Here is a 24,865-nt window from a genome sequence, read left to right on the forward strand (position 1 = left end):
TTGCTAGAATAAAACTATTTGCAAATAACTAGGACATCTCTAGGGAGAGAGGGACTAGGGTTTTCCTAAAGAGCTATTTAGGTATGGCTCATGGTAAAGAACATATTTACAATGTGTCTTTTATGATAAGGAAAGTTATTAAGGTTACAAAGAAATAAAATTTCTTTTTATGAACTTTCAAGATTGAAATGTAGTTTTGTATCAATTCTGTTTCAGGAAAATGTCAAACTCGCTTATGTGATTTTGTACATTTTGGATCTCACTTAAATTTTTCTTGATGTAGTTTATTTACTATATTATCATGCAAATCCTTGTTTAATAGAAAAGGGATGGCTTATTTACAGTTAGACTTTATACCCTATATGTAAGATCTACATATAAGTTTATAGAATAATATAACTCATGTCTTAGAAATAATCAGTCATAACTTGAAAAACTGGAAATAAGGTAGTTATCAAGATAGGCACAGCATTTGCAATGGAGTGTATCATGTCATTGAAGAGTAGCAAATACAGCAGGACAAGCCACCACTACAACAACTGGGCTTAATCCTCAAGAAGCAGAATTTCCTAAGCTTGCTTTATTTTCTTTTTAATGTTAAGCATTTTGTAGCCACCCTTTTGTTTATGGACCCTCTGTGCAACATATAGAAATAACTGAGTGATCTCTGTGGGGTTCGGTTTCATTTATTAGTGGATGGCATCATCGAAGATGTTTCACTTGTGTGAGAAAACATATGAAATAAAGGGATCCTATTCTAACTGGGTTTAGTGGGCACAGACATGTAATCCTACCTTCTTTTTTAAGATATAGTCTTATTTTTTATTAGATATATTTCAAATGTCAACCCCTTTCCAGGTTTCCCCCCCCCCCAAACCCCTAACCCATTCCCCTCCCCCTGCTCCCCAATCCACCCACTCCCAATTCCCTGTCCTCTATACTGGGTCATCGAGCCTTCTCAGGACCAAGGGCCTCTCCTCCCTTTGATGTTCAACAAGGCCATCCTCTGCTGCATATGCATCTAGAGCCATGGGTCCCTCCACGTGTACTCTTTGGTTTAGTGGTTTAGTCCCTGGGAGCTCTGGGGTTACTGGTGGTTCATATTGTTGTTCCTCCTATGGCGCCGCAAACTCCTTCAGCTCCTTGTGTCCTTTCTCTAGCTCTTCCATTGGGGACCCTGTGCTCAGTTCAGTGGTTGGCTTAGAGTGTCCCCATCTGTTTTTGTCATGCACTGGCAGAGACTCTCAGGTGACAGCTATATCAGGCTCCTGTCAGCAAGCACTTGTTGGCATCCACAATAGTGTCTGGATTTTGTGAATGTATATGAGATGGATTCCTAGGTGGGGCAGTCACTGGATGGTCTTTCCCTGTCTCTGCTCCAGACTTTGTCTCTGTATCTCCTCCAGTGGGTATTTTGTTCTCCCTTCTAAGAAGGACAAGAGTATCCATACTTTTTTTCTTCCTTCTTCTTGAGCTTCATTTGAATTGTATCTTGGGTATTCCAAGTTTCTGGGCTAATATCCACTCCTCAGTGAGTGCATACCATCTGTGTTCTTTTGTGATTGGGTTACTAATCCTAGCTTCTTAAGCAGCTAATGCAGGAAGATAGTAGTCTCAAGGCCAGTCTTGGCTACAAGATCAGTTTAAGGGCAGCCTGGCCAATTTATTTAGTCTGTCTCTCAAAGTAAGAACAGGGCTAGTGATATAGCAAAGTAGAAGATTTTTTGCCTAATGGGGCCAGGGCTGAGGGTCCTCCCAAGGTTTCTGGAAAATAAAACAAAACAAAGCAAAACAAAATACAACACTAATAACTACAACAGAACAGACAGAAAGGGATGCTTGTTCCACTAGGAGGAAGAGAAGGACCAGGCAGCTCACAGGGACATGCCGCCGCAGGTTTGTTGGGGTGCTGGATGGAGAGGAGGCAGTGCTGAGAGCATTCTCGATGTCTTGGTCTAGTTGGTCCAGTTTCATAATTAGCAGCACCATGGAGTCCAGCCGTGTCCGGTCTCGATCTTCCCTTGTTTCCTGAGGAACAGAACATGCAGTTACTAAATCTGAAAGGTCATTTCTTGGAAAGAATAAAACGTCCCCTGTTCTTCATAGTGACAAAAAGGACACTGAATGGTGGTCGGTTTTCTATTTGACAAGGAAGAGAAGATCTCATCTGGGTATCAATAGGCCTTTTATGGAGAAGATGCTGATTTAGTGCTAAGAGTGCACTTTGTATGAATATTCAATACATGAAAAAGAAGTAGAATGACTCCCAGTACTTATAGGCATTTCCAACTTCCTAATCAATTATTATTGGGAGAACATATTTATGACATTTATTGTTTTAGAGTATAAAATTAATATTTGTGTGATTCTAATATTTGTGAATTTGTACTTAGGAAGATGTGTGAAAGAATATTTGCACCAGAATATTTTTATTTTAGTGAAATACTGTCAAAAAATGAAGTATGACAAGTTTTTGGCTTGTGTAATCAGTAGTTCTCTGCAGGCAACACTTACCTATTACTGATTCTAGTTAAGACACTGCCAAGATTCTTTTTAAAAATCTCTTATTCTTCCAAACGCTTAAAATAGGCTCCCATAGCAACACACACACACACACACACACACACACACACGCACACTACAAAGCTGTATTTGCAGATTCTGCAATTCTTTGATGAGAATTTAAATTCATTCTGTTACTATGCTCCATAAAGAAGAGTTTCATTGCATTAAATTATTTATTTATGAATCTGGTATATATACATACATACATGCATACATGCATGGGATGTAGATATATAGTTGGAAAGACTTTGATGTAAAGCAGAAACTAAAGCATCTGTTGTCCTTGTAAAATTACTTGGACACAATTCTCTAGTTCCTGTGTGGTTAAACCAAGTCAGTTAATATTAGAAGTGGATATTAGCTTGGAAAACTGGAATATGCAAAACATAATCCATACTTCAAATGAGGTACAAGAAGAACGGAGGAGTGGCCCCTAGTTCTAGAAAGACCCAGTGTAGCAGTATAAGACAAAACCAGAACAGGGAAGTGGGAAGGGATGGGTGGGAGAACAGAGGGAGGGAAGAGGGCTTATGTGACTTTCAGGGAGTGGGGAACCAGAAAAGGGGAAATCATTTGAAATGTAAGTAAAAAATATATCAAATAAATTAAAAAAAAAAAAAAAAGAAATCTCAAACCCTCATGCTATGTTAGGGGCAGGGCTGATTAGAATATTGAGGGAAAGATAAAAAGGACCATGTAAAACAGACAATTCTTTGGAAAGACACTTTGTTGAGAGATGCAGTGGACTTAGGTCTAGTTCTTTGAGTGTGAAGCATCGAAGTTGCTAACTTCCCCTATCTCTGAGATACTTGCTTGATGAGAACTAACTTTAAAAGGATTGCACATGGCCAAAGTCAAGGATGGGAGACAAAGTCATGATGGGACCTAGATGTGTCCTCAGAGGATGACAGGCTAGGGATTTGCTTCAGCAACAAGTATTAAACGATGAAAGTAATCAATACAACTGGGACTTTTAGTTTTGTCTTGGGTCCTCCTCTCCTCTCCTCTCCTCTCCTCTCCTCTCCTCTCCTCTCCTCTCCTCTCCTCTCCTCTCCTCTTCTCTCCTCTCCTCCTCTCTCGTCTCCTCCCCTCTCCTCTCCCCCCCCCTCTCCTCTCCTCCCCTCTCTTCTCCTCTCCCATCCTCTCCTCTCCATTCTTTTGTGAATGTGTGGTGGATGTACTTGTTAATATGGTTGTGTATATACACATGTGAGGGTACATGTGCACATGGGTGTATAGAAGTCTTGGGTTCTTTGGAGACATGTTTTTTTTTTTTTTTCATTGAACCTGAAGCACATCAATTTTTGTAAACAGATTGGCCAATGAATTTTAAAGGTATGTGGTTACAAAAGCTTGCTGCCAACTATGGCTGCCAACATGTTTTGTGGCTTCAATCCCAGGTCCCCAGGTTCCTGACTGAGCCAACTTTCAGTCCCTGAGCATATTTCTTTTACCCCTTTTAAATTCCCTAGATACTCCCCAAAACAGGGGTGCAATGAGTTAATCTAATTTTATATTCTTTAAATAGGAATCTAATTTTAAAGGCTTAATTACTTAAAAGCTAAACATTTTTTTTTGACACAGAGAACAACCTTTCAGAAGTTAAATACTTGATTTATTATATTAAATTTGTCTAGGAATCAACTATTGATTATTTTATTTTCTAGTTACAGAGATATGTTGAAAAGCTCCATTTAGGAAAGAAAAGGGTTCATTTTAGTTTTATAAACACTAATTGCAGGAAGTCAAAGCAGCAGACACCTGAAGCAGATAATCATGTATATCTATGGCCAAGAACAGAGGGCAGTAAATTAGTGTTGACATGCCAGTGCTCAAATTATTTTATTTACTCTTATACAGTCTAGAGTCTTTTCCCTGGGGAGTGGTGCTACCCATGGTGGGCATGCCTTTGCCCATGAATTAATTTAACCAAAATAATTCCCCACAGATAATCGTAGAGTCTCTTCTTCCAGCTGATTCTGAGTTTTGACAAATTGATGGTTAGTAATAATCATCAGTTAGCTGTTAGTAGATAATTTATTTGAACATTTTCTTTACTAAGAATTTTATATACAATGAAATATGATAATACCCCATTCCTGACCCCAATCCCTTCATGTTACCTACAGCCCTGCCCTTTAACAATTTCATATCTTTCCTTTTTTTTTGAGACAAGGTTTCATTACATAATCCTGGCTGGTCTGGAAGTCAAAAATCCACCCATGTCTGCCTACCTATGGAAGTGCTAGGATTAAATGCATATGACTTATTATTTAATTATTTTTATTTTTTGATAATCTAGTCAGCCAAGCCAGCGCTACACAAATGTGCAGAGATATGTGTTAGTCAAAGCTGGATGCTCTATTTTTAAAAACAGAAGTTTTCCTTGGCTTAAAAGATTAATATAAAATAAAGAAGCTGCATCTTTTTCCCTAAAAGCTATTAACATTAAAACTAAAGGATTTTTGGACACTGCTAATTTCTTCAGAAAACTATGCGAATCTTATGATTTGATTTATTCTTATTGCCTCTTTCTTGAGGAACGTTAAATAACTAACAGAAAACCATAAACTTTTTATTGGGCTTAAAAGTATCCACATTTGCAAAAAATGAAACCTTAACCTTTATATTTTATCCAATGATACAGAACTTTGTTACACACAAAGCAGTTCTTTTCATAGTGTCATTCTGCTTATAACCTGAAATAAAGTTCTGGAAACATTACAAATTTTTGTATCCAATTTGCTTACAAGTATTCCTCCCAAATGGGAACCATCTTAGTATAGAGTCCTCTGGTCCCTTACTTACTATTCCAATGTATTTTTTATATAATTTCCTTCTATTTTGAACCAAAGATCCATTTGGGAAGGTGAATGTTTACACAGCTCTGTGTCCACGTGTGGCTTTCCCTGACTGTCATTGACATCTCAGTTATAATAGCCTCAAGGACAAAGATTCAAGCTTTCTACCTAGCAGAAATAGAATCCAGTTCTACACCACAGAAGCAACACATTTTCAGGAAAAGTAGTGAGTTCAATACAGCCAAGAAATAATAACACACAGGCCTTGGAAAATAGAAGCTGATATTTTTTCCAGCTACTAAGTTAATGTTGGATATAGCAATACATCTGCAGTCACCCTGGTCCCATCGGTGATGGGCTCAAAAACAATTTGTCTTTGACTTAACTGGACATAGAGATTATACTCTAAAAATATTTTTATAGCCATTGGCTGAGCATCAAATTATTTCAGTGATCTGCCAGAAGGGCAAAATGGAACAGTCTTGCCCCATGATATCCTTTTAGACAATTAAGCCCATTTCTTTCCTCTGACCTCCATTGGTACCTCCTTTCTCAGCATCTGTTTGTCACTCTGAATGTCAGGAGATTTATGCCATACCTTCACAAAACCTCCCGAAATAGATTGACTAAAAACCCAATGCTTTGTATAAATATCCTTGTCCTTATTTTTAAACATGAGTTTTAAAATCCCACAAAGTTCTACTTTTTCATATATTCAGGGCCAAACTCTAGTAATAGTTCATGCCTGAAAATAAAAGGGTGTATTTGTGGATTCTGGGCTTCTTACTTCTTTAATGGAATTGAATTTCATTCTATTAGTATGGTCCATGAAGAAGAGTTCTATTACATTAAATTATTTATTTATGAATTGAGTATTTCTGTCATGTCGCTCTCTTAATTCAAGGCTAATGTGATAAATTTGCCTCCTCTGCATCTATCTTTCTCTTTTCAATTATTATGGCCATTTTAAGCTAGGCATCATTTAAAGGGACTGGACTGAATAGCCATCAGCAAAAAAGAAAAAAACTCCTGTTGTCTTGAATGTTATAATCAACCTTAGGGAAATAAACAATGAAAATTAACAGATTCTTAAACATTTTCAAATAGAAACCAATGTAGGAATTTAAAAAAAAAATAGGATAATGAGAGAAATAACTAGAGTGTTCCTGTCTACCATGCCCATAATATATATGTATTTAAAACAACTATCAGATAATATATCAGTTAATATACAACATATTAATCAGTATAGTAATTAATGTATAACATAAAATTTCTATAAACATATCAATAAAATATATAGTATAGTCAGGAAAAAGCTTTCTATGGAAATTTAAGAATCAAACTGAAATGAGAAGAGGAGGAGATGGAGAAGATGGTGGGGTAAAGAGAGAGACATGATAGAGGGATAAAAGGGGAGAGATGGGAAAGGAAAAGGAGGAAGAAGAGAGGCAGGGGAGAGTCAGGAAGACAGTAGTCCAAGTGGAAGGGTGCTATGATAGAGGAATAGTGATACAGTGGTAGAGAGATGGCAATAGAATCAGCCAATGAGAGGCCAGGCTTGGGAGGATGAAGGTGGGGTCAAAACAGGAAGAGGGAGCAGTTGTACAAAGCAGAGTCTTCTTGGAAGGAGGAAAACTTACTCTTTGTGAAGCTGTGTTCATGAAAAGGACACAGGAAGTGATGTTCTATGTTTGATAAACTTTTTGATTTAATTTTAATATTAGCAAACAAAGATACTCATTGATCATGTAGCATCATTTGATATCAAATGTGCTTAAGGTTCCAATTATCTTTGTTTGCTAATATTAAAATTAAATCAAAAGAATAGCATTCTAAGGAACTCTTTTAGTTCTAGCCTTCATGTGTTGACGTCTGACCTGAACACACAGTTTATTGATTATAAAGAGACAACAGGTTATTTATCATAAATCCATAATACATATTTAACTTCAAAAAGTAATGAGATCAACAGCTAACAAAAAGGCCTCATAAGATTAAATATCCAATGTACAGAGATGGCCTACACAATGGTGGCTAACCTTTGCCAGATATCTATTCAGTACGTAATATAGATAATATACAAATAAGTTAAAAATCTAGGCAAGAAAACAGATATTCCAATAAAAAAGTTGTTCTATGGAACTAAACTCAGAGTTCTCAAAAGTAGAAATATAAATCACAAGTAAACACATTAAAACGAGTTCAGTACCCTCACCTCTTAGGGCTATATAAATTAAATATACTTGAGGTACAATATCACCCTAGTCTGCATGGTCATCATCAAGAAAACAAATGACAACAAGGGCTGGTGAGGATATGAGGAAAAAGATCTCTTATTCACAATAAGTGGGAGTGTAAATTGATTCTGTCACTAGGCATATATGGGTGAAGATTTCTCAACAAGCTTAAATAGAGTACTCATATGATCTAGCTATATCATTACTGGTCATATATGCAAAGAAATCAATATTCTCTAACAGAAATATCACATTATATGTATGTGTGTATGCTCATATATATACATATATATTGCTACTCTATTTACAATAATGAAATGGAATCTAACAGATGCTTATTAAAAAGTGAATGAATAATTAAATAGGAAACATACACAGGGACATTTTATAATTTATATAATATATAAAATTTGCAGGTAAATGGATGGAATTGAAAAGTATACTGAGGTTAGTGTGTTAGTGTGTTTAAAGACCCACAAAAGACAAATATATATTTTCTCTTAAAAGAGCATCTTAGCTTCCAATGTTTACATATTTATTTACTAGAGAATAAGTGTGAGTAGGCTGAGAACCCAGTAAGACCAACAGGAGATTAAAAAAAGAAAAGGCTCTGGAGAAGAGGGGAGGGTGACTGTAATATTTGGATATAGAAACACAACTTTTGAAGTCATCTTGTCTGATTTGTACTCAGTAATCACTCGGTGAAAGTTTGCATGGTTATATTATGTGCTGTTTACTTAGTTTTATACAAGGCAACCTATTTTATACTCATGCAACTAAAATCTTTAAGATGTTGTAGAGTGGATCTCTATCCCTTCTAATGTTCCAGCTTCATCTTTTAGGTCAATGGTGTACAGAGCCATATTGGGGCAGTCTTGCACTTGGTCAGAGTTTGACTTTGGTCAAGGTTAACTTCTCCCAGATAGCCAGGATCCTTCTCCACCCAGGGTGGAGTGCTCGAAGTAAAGGTTAAGTTCATTGTTCCTCCAGGTCTAGGAATTCCTGAATTAAACAGGTGACCCACCCAGCTGCCAGAGCAGTCAAGACAAGGACCTCCAAGAGAAGCTAGACAACTTCCACCGGAACTCAGCCTGGAGTCTGGGGGGAAGGGTTGCCCAAACTGTTAAAAGGTCTGGCGCCATTAAAGTTTCCGGCTTTGATCAGTGAATATTGTCTTAGCCGTACTTCTTTTCACCCCTCTTCCCTATTTATTCCTCAGCTTCTGTTCCAGAAACCCACTTCGTAATAGCTGCAGGCAGCTATGGAACCCTACACAATGGCTCTCAACCTTCCTAACACTGTGACCCTTTAATACTGTTCCTCATGTTGTGACCCCCCCATCATAAAAGTTACTTTTATTGCTACTTCATAACTGTAATTTTACTACTGTTATGAATTATAATGTATCTGATATGCAGTATATCTGACACATGGCCCCCATGAAAGGGTCTTTGAACCCACAAAGGTGTTATAACCCTAGGTTGAGGCAGAATAAGTATTATTTATTCTGTGAAGTTATCTTTCACATATTTAGAGAACTCTGCTGTTTCCATTTTATGGTTTTTGAAATGTCCACAGTTTCCTTCTTTGAGTTGGGGGAACTATTGCACATCAAGCCAAAGGTCAATGCATGCCAAGCACACAAGAAGTTTACTTTACCCAGCAAGCAGGAGCAAGTGCTATGGAAAACAGGTATGCAAAACAAACTAAAGGCATTATTTCAACTTCCTTATGTTGGTCAACCATGATAACCATTGGTTTCACAGTCAGTGTTTTCATTCAGAACTGTCTGCCTCCTGGTGGTTCCCAGTCACTTACTGCAGGCCCAATACATCAGCTCACAAGAACGGGATGTGGCAGTCTCCCTTCTTCAGTTCTGCCTCTGGTCATATTACATGATAGTTTGAAACCCATTCTTCATCCCTATCTCCTATGTATCTCTCTTACTATTTCTCCTTCCACTTTTATACTTATTTGTTACCCTCTCCTCTTTTCCAGAGCCTTTTTAAAAATCTCCTGTTGGTCTCATTTGTGGATTCTCAGCTCACTCACAGTCATTCTCTAGTAAATAAACATGTAAACATTAGAAGTTAAGATGCTCTTTTAAGAGAGAACATGCATATGTGTAATCTCAGTTAGTATACTTTTCAACTCCATCCATTTACCTGCGAATTTTATATATTATATAAGATATATAAATGCAGGGAGGGTACTTTGATTGCAGGGGTGTCTGAGAGGATACAAATCTCCCAGAAGCTTCTGAACTGGTTAGGTTTAAGTGATAGAGATCTTCCTGATGTTGTTCCTGATGTTGTTTTCCATCTACTCAGGGAAGACAACCCGGCTGTGTTTCCTTCTCCAAATGCTCTTAATTAAACAGCGGAGCTGAAAGCACTCACACATGGTGGTAGGCAGGAGGTACTCACTACCAGACATCAGACAGACTGAAGACAATATAAAGTCCAAAGAAAAATGTCTCCATCAGCCCACAGTGGCTCTGTTCTAATGCCAAGCATGTGGAAAAGAACAAAAAAAAATATCAAGAAAACAGTAGATGCTTCCAAATCATAGTCGTTTGGCAGAGCAGATTCAACACTGACTGAATGCTTAGCTTGTGAGGGGGCCCTAGGCTCCTGTAGATAGCCATAATCAATGCAAGCCTGGGCCAGGAATAGAACCACGACTTCCTGATTCTGAATTCAAGGCGCTAGCCCAGACACTGTCTTCAGTTTCATATGCCTCTTCCTGGCTCTTCTGGGCCAGTGATACTCCTTGTGCACCCATAAAAGAAAGGGACTTTTCAGCAATAGTCTTGGCTCTGTTTCACCCTGCACTATTTGATCTGCAGCCAGCTGGAGTAGTATGGAATCTCATATTAGTGGTATATGTTTCATTTGATAATAAATTCCTCTTTCTAGACTTTCCTTTCTTAAAATAATATCCTGTTCAAATAAGTAGAAAGTTATTTAATACTTTTTTTTTCCTTTTGGGAACAGTGAAGATTTTCATATGAAATGACAGTCAGAAGTTGAAGATAATGTAATTCTCCTCTGTCAGCATTTCCAGGCAAGTTAAGAATGACAGCTTTAATTTTCATTTTGTTTTTCAGTAGGAAATGTTGGTCGACTGTGAGGAAGTAAAGGAAAACCTCTCCTACTTGCCAGCATACTCTGTTCAATTCCCAGTTCTTTGTGTAATCTCTTTAATAACATATGTGCCAAAATCATTATGATGACAGGTGACTGGGAAGGACTAACAACTTTGCCATTTAAGGTTCACATCAGGAAACTAGGTGTGGTAGTCTAACCTGGAATCCAAGCACTTAGGAATCAACGGCAGATGCAGTGACAGTTTCGGGCCAACTGGGCCATACTTGCAAGTTCACCCCCAAATAGGCTTAGATAGTGAGAATTTGTCAGGAACCAACCAAATTAACCAACCAACCAACCAACCAACCAACCAACAGAAGCAAAGACACAAAGAAACCTACATTCCTACATGGAATCTTTCAACTTACAAGCACTTAGTATAATATTATCTGAATTATATATTTCATATTATAATTATGATTATGTTACATTATAATGCTATAATTATAGTTTGTAACATTATAGGAATCATCATAGTCGTGGCTTATTAATCTGCTTCTATTTATAATCAAAGTGAAAGAAACTGGTATATCCTTAGTTTGAAGTTTGGGTTCCTTCTATGGGATGATAATGTAAAGATAAAACAACTGATCGCCAATGTCTACAATTACTGTTCTGGTATGTGGATCAGAGTTTCTCAGTGCAGGACCTCCAGTAGCAATGGTGACATTATCTGAATTTTTTTTTAAAAGACAGGTATTCCATCTCCAACCAACCAGCACCCACAACACTGGCGGTTGCTGCTGCTGCAGCTACACTAGTGTTTAAGAGTCAGGGAGAAGCTCAGTGTTGGTAGACTGGAAGAAAGAAAGAGAGGAAGTCACGATGGCAGAATTGGAAAAAAAAAAACCAGTGTCCTCTGATTGCTATCTAACTCTCCATCAATACTTTTAGGCCAGTGAGGAACTCCAATTCCACAAGTGACCCAAAAGTTACATTTTCCATTTAAATCTACATGTATTTGGATACTTAGAATAAATACATCTTTATTAAAAGCAGTCCACTGACTCACATATGGGCACCATCTTATTATTATGATGTTACAAAGAGCCGATGAAACCACCTGGTTGTTGAATTGTTTTTCCTTCTATTTCCTATCTTCATGCCTTCCTCCTGACAATGGGCTTTATCTGTACAGTCCTGAAAACTTCTGCCTGCTAAGAGGGTGCAACTAGGTCATGCTACTCTGCTTTTATGTGCTCCATTTATGTTCACTACAGATAGTTATATTCACTACATATATACATGTAGTAATAGTGACTGCAGTTAGAAATTTCACAGAAAGACCTTATAACAAAAAATGAGGACAATCAGAATTAGATTCTCACCAGAGGAATTTCATATTAATCTGCATAATATTATATTAAAGGGAAAAGGAAACAAATAAAGGCTAGACAGGATATTTGTAACATTCCGAATCTGCTTTAGATTACCTGGTAGTGATTTGAGAGCAGAAAATAAAGAAAGAAAATAAATAAATAGTCTCTTCACTATGAGACAAGGCTGGAGAAACTTGAAAAGCTGCTTCACTAACAAAGACTCAAAGGCAGTGTTCTTACTCAATCAAGGTTCCAACACTTAGGGAAGCATTGAGTCTAATGCTGAAGCCATGTAGTATCTGTAAAATTGAGCCATGTAAGAATGCTTGCTCTCACACATGACAGACGGCATCCCACTCGAGGTCCTGGCTTTTGCAATGCCACAATAACAACCAAACAAGATGCTCATGGGGTAAGGAAAGAGGGTTTGGGCCCCAAGAACCCTGAAAACAAATAACTAGACCTTCTGATACTCTATGGCCACCGATCAAATGATTCAGCTCAGAAGGATAAACTGAAGAGCATGCTTGTCCCCTGCTGTGAGTTATTTAAAGATGGAACAGAGGGGGTAAAAAAATAATAACAGCATCACTGTAGCAACAAGGCTATAGACAGTAACTGCAATGGAAATACAATCCCAAAGTTATCAAAAGCCAGAATCTCGAGAAAACAAGAAATATCACTGAAGGCTACAATAGAAGACTGAGTAAATGGTGGTGGTGGTGGCAGTGGTGGTGGTGGCAGTGGTGGCGGTGGCGGTGGTGGCAGTGGCGGTGGTGGCGGTGGTGGTGGCGGTGGTGGTGGTGGTGGTGGTGGTGGTGGGTTAACTTCTCTGGACAGAACGTGTGCAGCATAGTTTCCAATTTCTTTATTATCGTCCCAGTTGTGACCCTGAGTGGAATGTCAAAGCTCTGCAAGATGGGATCCGAACCTAACATACTTTAAGTATTCTAAAAACCACAAAGCTGTAGTCTGTACAAATCATCATACAATAAATATTCATCAAATTAATAGATAAAATATTAATTCTCTTATGAATTCACAGAAGTCCCAAAGGGGAAAAAGTCTACAAGTTTTGCAGATTAAAAATATTACTTTTGTAAGGCTAAAATTTTAAGGAATTAAATATCTATTTCTATTATTTTTGTCTGTATGAATGTTTTGCTCTAATGTATGAATATGTCCTGCTTGGATGTTTGGTGCCCTTGGAGGTCAGAAGGTGTTGGATTCCCTGAAACTTGAGTTATAGAGTTGTGAGATACCATGTGAATGCTGGGGATCAAATCCAGGTCCTCTGAAAGAGCAACAAGTACTCTTAACTCTAAGCCATATCTCTAACATCTGTAAAAGCTCATTTTTAAAAACTAACTAGCCAACCAACCAACCAACCAACCAACTAAAGAAACAAATACACAGAAATACAGACAAACATATAATCCAGGAAGCATATATTTGGTGTTTGTCCAAAATACGTGATAACTTATTTAAAACAAAATAAAACAGAATTTAAAAAATGCTCCACATAAATATGTTTGGTACTTTTATCAATGATTTCCTAAACGTCAACCTACTGAACTTTCTGTAGATAGCTGAATATTCTCAACAATAAAATATTATTCAGCACTAAAATGAGATGACTTATAATTATGGAACTTAAAGGCACAGTATTAAATGAGGCAAATCAAGCTCCAAAGGCCATAGATCAGAAAATTCCAACTCTGTAGTGGTCAGACTAGGAAGAACATAAAAAGAAGGTCGTCACTAGAAGTTAAAAGGAAGGAAGGAATGAAGAAGAGACAGAGTACAGAGAAGGTTTTAGAGCAATGAAACTATTCTGTATAACACTATCATAGTGAACACATGTATGATGTATTTATCAAGACCCGTGGTGTACACACCAATGGTACACACTAATGAACTTGACTCGAAGTGACACTCATGTGTCACTGTGGGTTCTCTGATTGTCATGAGCACGCCACTCTGGTGTACGATGGACCTGGGGAGAGTCTATGAATGTAATAAACAGGATATATGGAAATTTCTTTGCACTTCTGCTCATCTAAAACTGCGTTGAGAATTCTATTATAATGAAAGATAATGGGGCTGTGAGATGGGTTAGTGAGTCAAATCCTCACTGCAGAAGCAGAAGGATATGAGTTTGGATCCTCCGAACTCACAGAAACCTAATGTGGCATGCCTGTAACTCCAGTGCTACTGGGACAAGCCAAGGGAGGAGATCTAGGTAAGGTCAGCACAAAATCCTGTTTGTTTTCTATTGAGGCTAGACAAAGCTGTCCAGCTAGGGGAAAGGGATCCAAAGAAGCAGGGTGACATCTATGGGAGGTCTCACCCTTTACTGAGGAGAAAGAGAGGAGGCTTAGGAGAAGGGGGCAAGAGGGAGGTACTGGGAGGAAAGGAGGGAGGGGGGAGCTCTGATTGGGATGTAAAGTAAACTAATTAATTAATTACTGTATGAAAAGTATGGATTCATAAGTAAAGAAAAAATCCTGTCCTGAGATGAAGAATAATAGAGGAAGACCCAGATCTCAACCTTTGTCTTCCACACATGCACTCATGCACCCAGGCATGCATCACACACGCGCACGTGCACACACACACACACACACACACAAACACACAAGTGTAAAGACAGTAAAAAATACAGACAGAACAAAATCTCCAAAGAAAGCAGTATCTCTCTTGTCTGCTTATATGAAAAAGGCTCTTCCCTTTCTTGTTTGCATGCTGTTCTCTGAGAAAGCTGGATGGATCCTTCTAGCATGGACAGATAACTGAATGAATTCCTGTCGTGGTCTTCATTGCTGGTTAAATGATTTTCTATTTACTAACGATGGAAAAAAAACCACCACATCCAAAGATCAATGACACTTCATTCCAGGACACTTATCATTTATTTTTTACATATCCATTTCTTTCAGTGGTCTTTTAAAATGATTATTAATCAAAAGAATAAATCACCAATTTATCGTATTAAGCTTTTAATGTACTTTGCCACCTGATCAGTTCTCTCTCTCTTTTTTTTTTAGCATCATTGATCAGTGTTTATTTTTTTTATTTGATATATTTTTTATTTACATTTCAAATGATTTCTCCTTTTCTGGCCCCTCACTCCCCGAAAGTCACATAAGCCCCCTTCCCTCCCCCTGTTCTCCCACCCACCCCTTCCCACTTCCCTGTTCTGGTTTTGCCTTATACTGCTACACTGGGTCTTTCCAGAACCAGGGGCCACTCCTCCATTCTTCTTGTACCTCATTTGATGTGTGGATTATGTTTTGGGTATTCCAGTTTTCCAGGCTAATATCCACTTATTAGTGAGTGCATACCATGATTGATCTTTTGCGACTGGGTTACCTCACTTGGTGTATGTTCTCCAGCTCCATCCATTTGTCTAAGAATTTCATGAATTCATTGTTTCTAATGGCTGAATAGTACTCCATTGTGTAGATATACCACATTTTTTGCATCCATTCTTCTGTTGGGGGATACCTGGGTTCTTTCCAGCGTCTGGCTATTATAAATAGGGCTGCTATGAACATAGTGGAGCATATATCCTCATTACATGCTGGGGAATCCTCTGGGTATATGCCCAGGAGTGGTATAGCAGGATCTTTCAGAAGTGAGGTGCCCAGTTTTCTGAGGAACCGCCAGACCGATTTCCAGAGTGGTTGTACCAGTTTGCAACCCCACCAGCAGTGGAGGAGTGTTCCTCTTTCTCCACAGTCTCACCAACACCTGCTATCTCCTGAGTTTTTAATCTTAGCCATTCTGACTGGTGTAAGGTGAAATCTCAGGGTTGTTTTGATTTGCATTTCCCTGATGACTAATGAAGTTGAGCATTTTTTGAGATGTTTCTCCGCCATCTGAAGTTCTTCAGGTGAGAATTCTTTGTTTAACTCTGTACCCCATTTTTTAATAGGGTTATTTGGTTTTCTGGGGTCTACCTTCTTGAGTTCTTTGCATATATTGGATATTAGCCCTCTATCTGATGTAGGGTTGGTGAAGATCTTTTCCTAATTTGTTCGTTGCCGATTTGTCCTTTGGATGGTGTCCTTTGCTTTACAGAAACTTTGAAATTTTATGAGGTCCCATTTGTCAACTCTTGATCTTAGAGCATACTCTATTGGTGTTCTGTTCAGGAACTTTCCCCCTGTACCGATGTCCTCAGGGGTCTTCCCCAGTTTCTTTTCTATTAGCTTCAGAGTGTCTGGCTTTATGTGGAGGTCCTTGATCCATTTGGATTTGAGTTTAGTACAAGGAGACAAGGATGGATCAATTCCCATTCTTCTGCATGCTGACCTCCAGTTGAACCAGCACCATTTGTTGAAAAGGCTATCTTTTTTCCATTGGATGTTTTCAGCCCCTTTGTCCAGGATCAAGTGGCCATAGGTGTGTGGGTTCATTTCTGGATCTTCAATCCCGTTCCATTGATTCTCCTGCCTGTCACTGTACCAATACCAAGCAGTTTTTAACACTATTGCTCTGTAGTATTGCTTGAGGTCAGGGATACTGATTCCCTCAGAATTTCTTTTGTTGTTGAGAATAGTTTTAGCTATCCTGGGTTTTTTGTTATTCCAGATGAATTTGAGAATTGCTCTTTCTAGCTCTATAAAGAATTGAGTTGGGATTTTGATGGGTATTGCGTTGAATCTGTATTGCTTTTGGCAAAATGGCCATTTTAACTATATTAATCCTGCCAATCCATGAGCATGGGAGGTTTTTCCATTTTTTGAGGTCTTCTTCTATTTCCTTCTTCAGAGTCTTGAAGTTCTTGTCATACAGATCTCTCACATTTGGTAAGAGTCACCCCCAAGGTACTTTATACCGTTTGTGGCTATTGTGAAGGGTGTCATTTCCCTAATTTCTTTCTCAGCCTGCTTATCCTTTGAGTACAGGAAGGATACTGATTTGCTTGAGTTGATTTTATAACCTGCCACTTGGCCGAAGTTGTTTATCAGCTGTAGGAGTTCTCTAGTGGAGTTTTTTGGGTCACTTAGGTAAACTATCATATCATCTGCAAATAATGATAGTTTGACTTCTTCCTTTGTTGAATGAGTATTAGGTCAGTAATACTGTAGAGGAGAATAACCAACATCTTTCTTCTTTTTAGGGGATTATGTGTGATAGACTCATAGACTACAACAAACCTAAGAGTAATGAACCCAGAGCTAAGGTTCTATCACAACATCAGCCACAACCCCTCCAAACAAGGAAAAGGATTGTTGGTGTAATAGGCTCCTGCTTGTCCAGGTTGAGCATCCTAGAGAAGATAACATTACACCTGACTCTTAAAATGGACTAAGTTTCATGTTATGGTATGAGAATGAAGTTCTTCTCATTGGCTCACGTGTGGACTGTGCATGTCCAGCTGCTCGTACTAGTTTGGAGTTTGCAGAAACATGTTGGAACCAACAGAAAAACAGAGGTCATTGGAGGTCTGCAAATGAAGGTTGCATATATTGGACCTTTCCATTCCTCTCTTTTGTTTCCTATAAGTAGCCTCAGGCATACACCCCTGCTGCCATGATCTTCCACCTAACATAGATTAAGAAACAATGCAGCTAGCCAAGACGGACCAAAGTCTCTCAGTTGAGCTTCTGAACACATGATGCTCAAAAGTCCCTCATCCCTTTAGCTGTTTTACTAAAGGTATTATAGTGCAATCATGGGAAAATTAGCACAATCAAGATGGTGGATGGAATACAAAGAAATGCATGGTGTGGTGGCAGGAGAATAGGATGAGAAATCCATAATATAATGTTAGGATGCTGCTTCAGTACTAGCATAACACATAGTGAAAAACCAGCATGTGGTTCCCAAGTTTTGACACATTTTCTTAACGACTCTTCATTTTTATAGTAGTGCAAATTCAGTAGAAACCACAGTTTGAAGTTTGAATTTTCATCTTCTCCTGCACTCTTTGCTGAAGCTAAGCTATAAGAAGGCGCTGAGCAGCAGACATGAGGAACAGCCCTAGTCAGTCATGCTCACACAGGATCAGCATCTGACTCTGCAGTTGTTGGCCCTGTTGTTAGGAGGTTGAGAAGGGCACTGGCCACACATTTTATCACTGCAACGTAACAGCCTAAGAAGAGAAGAGACTATAATAGTTTATGATTTTAGTTCATGGTATTGGCCATGTTGTAGCTCATAAGCATAAAACCTTCCATCATGGCAGCCAGGAAAGATGGCAGGAGGGATGAAGAGAGGGAGGGAGAGGGAAAGGAAGTGAGAGAAGAAGAGGGACAGGTGGGGGTGAGAAAAAGAGAGGAGAGAGAGAAATAGAGAGGAAGAAGAGGAGAGAAAGCAGAAAACATAGGATAGGGTAGGATAGGATGAAAAGGAGGGAAGGGAAGGGAAGGGAAGGGAAGGGGAGGGAAGGGAAGGGGAGGGGAGGGGAGAGGGGAGAGGGGAGAGGGGAGAGGAGAGGGGAGAGGAGAGAAAGGGGAGAGGGGGGAGAGGGGAGAGGGGGAGAGGGGGGAGGGGGAAGGGGAGAGGGGAGAGGGGAGAGGGGAGAGGGGAGAGGGGAGAGGGGAGAGGGGAGAGGGGAGAGGGGAGGGGAGAGGGGAGAGGGGAGAGAGGGGAGAGGGGAGAGGGGAGAGGGGAGAGAAGAGAAGAGAAGAGAAGAGAAGAGAAGAGAAGAGAAGAGAAGAGAAGAGAAGAGAAGAGAAGAGAAGAGAAGAGAAGAGAAAAGAACACTAAGATATGGAGAAGGTACCCAGATCCAGCTTCTGAGACCTGCTTTCTTCATCTAGACCCAATCTCCATAATGATACTTGAAGATAGCAGTGAAAATCCAGCACACAAGCATGTGGGTGACATTTTATATTTAAACAATGACTGGTGTGTTAAATGAACTTTCAACTTCTATTATTGTAAATTTTAGACATTTTCCTCTTAGCTCGGGCTAATTGGGAGGGAACTTCATTGTAAACTGGATGCATACAAGAGAGTTGAATTGACTTTAGCACGGAAGCCCGGCTTTGCTCACCTTGTTGCTTAGAACTTTTTATTTTTTTCCTGGTTACTCACCAGTTCTTTTCCAGGTCTTCATTGTCATATTTTATGAGCCAAATACATGCATTTTAGCTTTTCTATGGAAGCCCTTGTACTGCCTCAGAAGGCCTCATATTCATAAAATCTATAATGGGATCTGGTGGGATAAGTGGATCAGAGCTCTCATCCCTAACTAAGAAACTATTTCCTATAGACATCCACTTGCAAAGAAAATGTTAGCTTTCTCTAATGGAGTCTCATTGGGTAAATAAGCCACTCTTACAGGCAGGCCCTAAGCCCAGGAGTAGATGGTTGGCACAACATCGGCCCACTGATTATTTTTGTAGACTTTTTGTCTCATGCTGCTTTTTGGGGGCATTTTTTTTTTGCCTTCCTGTTCTTTTGTTAATATAGTTTCTGATTCTGTGTTCCTATAGGGTATGTGTGTTTCTCTTTGTTACTTTTAAAAATTCTAGTTGCTTGCTTTTTTGTTTATTTGAGAGAGAGACAGAGAAAGGGGAGGGAGAGGGAGAGAGGGGGAGCAGGAGGAGAAGGAGGAGTGAGAGGAGAAGGGGGAGAGGGAGGTAGAGGGAGAGACTGGAGTTGGATGGGCAGGGGTGTAAGGAGGACCCAGAAGAAGTGAGAGGAGAGAAACTGATTAGAATACAGTGCATAAATAATTTTTTCAATTAAAAACTAAAGAAAAATCCTACAATCCTGTGCTATTTTCCCTGTAAGTTTCAGCATGAACCTAAATTTGTCATTTAAGTGATTAGTAGAAGTAAGCACACAACATAAACTCTGAGAGGCCATTGGGCATTTGGCAAAATTTCATCTCAATGTTTGTTGTAGACAGTCATTATTGGATCTTAGTGTTGTAGAAAGCATTGATGATTGTGTGTGTGTGTGTGTGTGTGTGTGTGTGTATACATGTGTAAATTGGTCTGTATTTCCTTATCATTCTGTGAACCCTTACCCAGAAATGGCATTTCTACACAACTTCCATTTTGCTGTCTATCATTATTTAATTTGATAAAATTCTATTTGGTCACAGATTATTTGTAGATGGCTGAAAGGTCAAATAAATGAGCAGACATTGATCTGTAGCAGAACCTGTCACCGTGTCACCGATATAACAAATGATCGAAAATTCATGTTCTGTTGCAAGGAAGTTAGCAGAAGAACGGAGTATTTTTATACTGAATGTCTCCATGTAAACTAGAAGTGTTGATCCATTACAGACTTAGAAAATCTAACCAAGGGGAAAATAAGAATTATGATCTCATTATTTGAAAGATTCTGCTATGTGCTGAGCAAAATATAATCCAAATGTGAATTTTACTACTGCAACAAAAATAGAAAGCAAATTAAATAATCCTAAGCAGTGCCTTTATTTTATTTAGTAGATTCTTAGAGGATGCTTTCTTCTGTAATTTTAAATAGAAACACAACAGGATTATTCTCACAGACATTTCTCAAAAACTTAGAAATTAAAAATAAAACAGCACAATGCATTGACTTGCCTGGAAAGAAAGAGAAACAGTGAAGAACAAGTCAGATCTCCACTTCTGACTGTAGTTGTTCTCTGAGCTTGTTGCTCAGGCATTGGTGATGGCACAAAACTGACCTATAAGTGTGGATTCATCATAGACTTTGCACATAGCAATGTGCCTGCCACACTGGTACCTAGGGGATAAAAGTGGCTGTAGGTACCATCACATGAATCAATTGCTAACTTCTGTCAGAGAGAATTCCTGGATTTATTTTCACATACATTGTCTCCATGAACACTATTTATAAAAACCTTCTAAATATTCAGGGCATGTTTCTCCTTCCAAGTTCCCAGAACAAAATGTGCAGAGAGAGAGGAGAGAAGGGTCGGTCACTATCTCTCAGGGAGATATGTGAGCATCACAGATGTGCAGGCAAAGATTCCTTTTCCCACACACTCCATGGCTCCTCCGGAGCACAGGATGGAAAAGAAAAAAAATCCTCTAAAAAATTAACCACATGTTAGTGCTGAAACCCTGCCAGGAACACAGAGAGCCCTAGGGGCTTGTTGCAAACCTATACTGATAGAGACTTGGGGGTGGAACAAGGAATGGTGTAACTCATTCTTCATTTGCAGACCTGCGTCTTTTTATTTATAAGGGAGAGTCAGAAAAGAAACTTCACTGAGAAAGAGATCACTAGCACCCAAGCTGACTTTTATATATGAGTGCAGAATGTGGTTCACTGTTCAGTCTTAGTGAAAGCCCGTGGATGCTGAGGGGCCACGTGAGTGGAAGATGATGGTGTTTGCCTCAGTAAGGTTTCTGTTGCTATGAGGGAACACCATGACCAAAAGCAAGTTGGGGAGGAAGGGGCTTATTCAGCTTACACTTCCACAGCACAGTTCACCATCAAAGGAAGTCAGGGCGGGAATTTAAGCTGGGCAGGAAACTGGCAGCAGCAGCTGAAGCAGAGGCTATGAGGAGGGCTGCTTACTAGCTTGTTCCTCAGGACTTGTTCGGCCTGCCTTTCTATAGAATCCAGAGAAGGCCCCACCCACACTGGGCCAAGCCCTCCCCATTGATTAAGGAAATTCACTACAGGCAGCCATTTTCTTAACTGAGCCTCCTTCCACTCAGGGGACTTTAGCTTGTGTCACCTTGACATAAAGCTATCCAGCCCAGGGAATTATGACATTTCAGTTTGCCTGGTGATTGAAAATACAACCTTGTGCTGAAATTGCTACATTGGGTCAGTTTCATGATCATAATATGTCATAACACTAATGTGATCAAACAGATTGTTGTTTAACCCGCATCAAAGACAGCAACATTCCTCCAAAACCAAATCCTAAAAGACTAGACGCCCATTTGGTATGGACTGGCTTGATTATCTACAAACTAATAGCTGTTCCACCTAATCGTTTTGAAGAAGAGAACAGAAATGAAAGCCATTATGTATACACACACCTCCACCATAGCTGGCAGCCAATAGCTATACAAGAAATTTTGTTTTCTTCTTTATTTTCTGAACTTACTAGTGCTCTCTAGATTGTACATTCTATGTAAATCCACAGGATTTATTTTGTCATGTATCCCCTGTCTGTCTGTCTATCCATCTTTCTTTCTATGTATCTATCTATGTATTTATGTATCTATCTATCCATCTATCTATCCATCTATCCATTTATATATGTATGTATGTATGTATCTATCATCTATCTGCCTATCATCTATCACTATATCTATCATCTATCATTGATCTATCTATCATCTATCTATCCATCTCTATCATATATTTATCTATTATCTATCATCTATCTACCTATCATATATCAATCTACTTATCTATCCATATATCATCTACTTATCCACTTATTTCTATTATCTATCTATCTATCTATCTATCTATCTATCTATCTATCTATCTATCTATCTATCATCTATTAACTTATCATCCACGTGTCTATCTACCTATCCTTATCTATCTTATTTTTCTTTCTTTCTTTCTTTCTTTCTTTCTTTCTTTCTTTCTTTCTTTCTTTCTTTCTTTCTTTCTTTCTTTCTTTCTTTCTTTCTTTCTCCCTTCATTCCTTCCTTCCTTCCTTTCCTTCCTTCCTTCCTTCCTTCCTTCCTTCCTTCCTTCCTTCCTTCCTTCCTTTCTTCCTTCCTTCCTTCCTTCCTTTCCTTCCTTCCTTCCTTCCTTCCTTCTTTCTTTCTTTCTTTCTTTCTTTCTTTCTTTCTTTCTTTCTTTCTTTCTTTCTTTCTTTCTTTCTTTCTTTCTTTCTTTCTATTTGGAAATTGTGAAGGACTGTTTTTAGCTAAGTATTTAAATAAATATTTCCTCTTATCTCAGATAAAATTCATCTGATGAGTTCTTTACATTCCAGAAAACCTTATTCTTAGACTTGGGTCTCATTTTCTGTCTCCTTATCACCTTTTCTTGAAGACTACAGAATTTAAAAATGAAGGATAACCACTTACACTATTCTTGTGTTTACGCAGATTGGAAGAAAGGCTTGCAGAGGTAATGCTGATTTAGAAACTAGTCATGCACCCCACAGGCCCATGTTATTCCCACTTTTTCCTACCCAGTGCACATCTCAGAAGGATTCTGGGTGCTCTTCCTGATCTTGTCCTTAAACACTGACACAGCTGCCTCTCTAAGGATTTTGTTAATTCTTGCTATAACTTTCATGAGACAATGTTGGAATATCTCTTAATTTCTTTTGAGGATTAGTCTACAACATGCCATTCATAAATATGTATCTTCCTGGCATTTGTCTGATGTAGGTGTAGGACCAAACAAGAACTTGGGAGGTTCTGCTGTTTGTTCTAGCTCACTGTACCTTGAATTACTGTTTTATAATTATACAAATATATGACTGGCTCCTAGGCTCTCTCCAAGTCAACCCTGCTTAATACCTGCTGAACAGCTGTTTCAGGTGGCCAGCTTTTTCTAAAACATTCTTCAGCTATCCCTGGCAGCTCTCCTTCTCAGAAGATTTTCTCACACTTATTTGTTTGGCTTTGCAACCTCTGATCTGACGCTAGATTTTTCTCTTCTAGTCTCACGGTCATCCTGAAGACATCAGGCTTGGCTCGCAAGGACCACTTCAGTCTTTATTCACTTCCTTTTATACATTCATATTTGCATGAGTAATTCCTAGTATCCCCGTGTCTGAGGACCACTGATATATCACAAAGAGAAGAGAGGTAGTCAAAGCTTAGCTGGGTATCCTCACTACCATTGCCTAGTGAGCTTAGCATTGCGCTTTCTAGAAGTGAATATAGAAGCAAATGAACAAACAATAAACCACAATAAGCCAGAAAGCATTTTTAGGATGACATTTGAAATAATGAGCACATCCCACTTGAGATTCATAATCTAATCATGTCAATAGGCTCCCAAACTAGATATACCTTGAGATCCTGGTAGCTACCACTCATGAGCATCAAGAAACGGGACCCGGCTTTGGATGGTTGGCTCATATTTGCACTTAGGTATTTCCCAGCATTCCGTGGGCGAGCCTGTACTTCCCATGTTTACTAATTAGCACCTGTGTTCAAAAGTGAACTGAACATGTGTGTAGATTGTTTCAGTCCCCAGCATTCTGTTCTAGTAATCTAGGTATCAAGTCAAAGGCTAATTCCATACCATTCTAATTATGATAGCATTATAATTCATCAAAAATCAGGTAATATAAGGCCTTTGATTTTCTTTAAAAAAAAAAAAAAAAAACCTCAATATTCCAAAACCTTAACCTTTCTATATAAACTTTAGAACCAGCTTCTGGGTTTCTACTAAAAGTGACATCAATTAGTCATTAAGGAAATGCAAATCAAAACAACCCTGAGATTTCACCTTACACCAGTCAGAATGGCTAAGATTAAAAATTCAGGAGACAGCAGGTGTTGGCGAGGATGTGGAGAAAGAGGAACACTCCTCCACTGCTGGTGGGGTTGCAAATTGGTACAACCACTCTGGAAATCAGTCTGGCAGTTCCTCAGAAAACTGGGCACCTCACTTCCGGAAGATCCTGCTATACCACTCCTGGGCATATACCCAGAGGATTTCTCAGCATGTAATAAGGATACATGCTCCACTACGTTCATAGTAGCCCTATTTATAATAGCCAGAAGCTGGAAAGAACTGAGGTATCCCTCAACAGAAGAGTGGATGCAAAAAATGTGGTATATCTACACAATGGAGTACTATTCAGCTATTAGAAACAATGAATTCATAAAATTCTTAGGCAAATGGATGGAGCTGGAGAACATCATACT

At 38.8% G+C, this 24,865-nt stretch overlaps 1 protein-coding gene across 1 annotated transcript in view; it reads right to left on the bottom strand.

Moving 5' to 3' along the window:
- Positions 1-24,865, bottom strand: part of LOC127668433 (rho GTPase-activating protein 7-like) — a 392,875-nt gene that overhangs the window by 295,883 nt on the left and 72,127 nt on the right. The window contains 1 exon segment of the mRNA XM_052162055.1: positions 1,879-2,028. Coding sequence (XP_052018015.1) covers positions 1,879-2,028 — 150 coding nt within the window.

Source organism: Apodemus sylvaticus, chromosome 18 (assembly GCF_947179515.1).
Source record: "Apodemus sylvaticus chromosome 18, mApoSyl1.1, whole genome shotgun sequence".
Lineage (NCBI taxonomy): Eukaryota > Metazoa > Chordata > Mammalia > Rodentia > Muridae > Apodemus > Apodemus sylvaticus.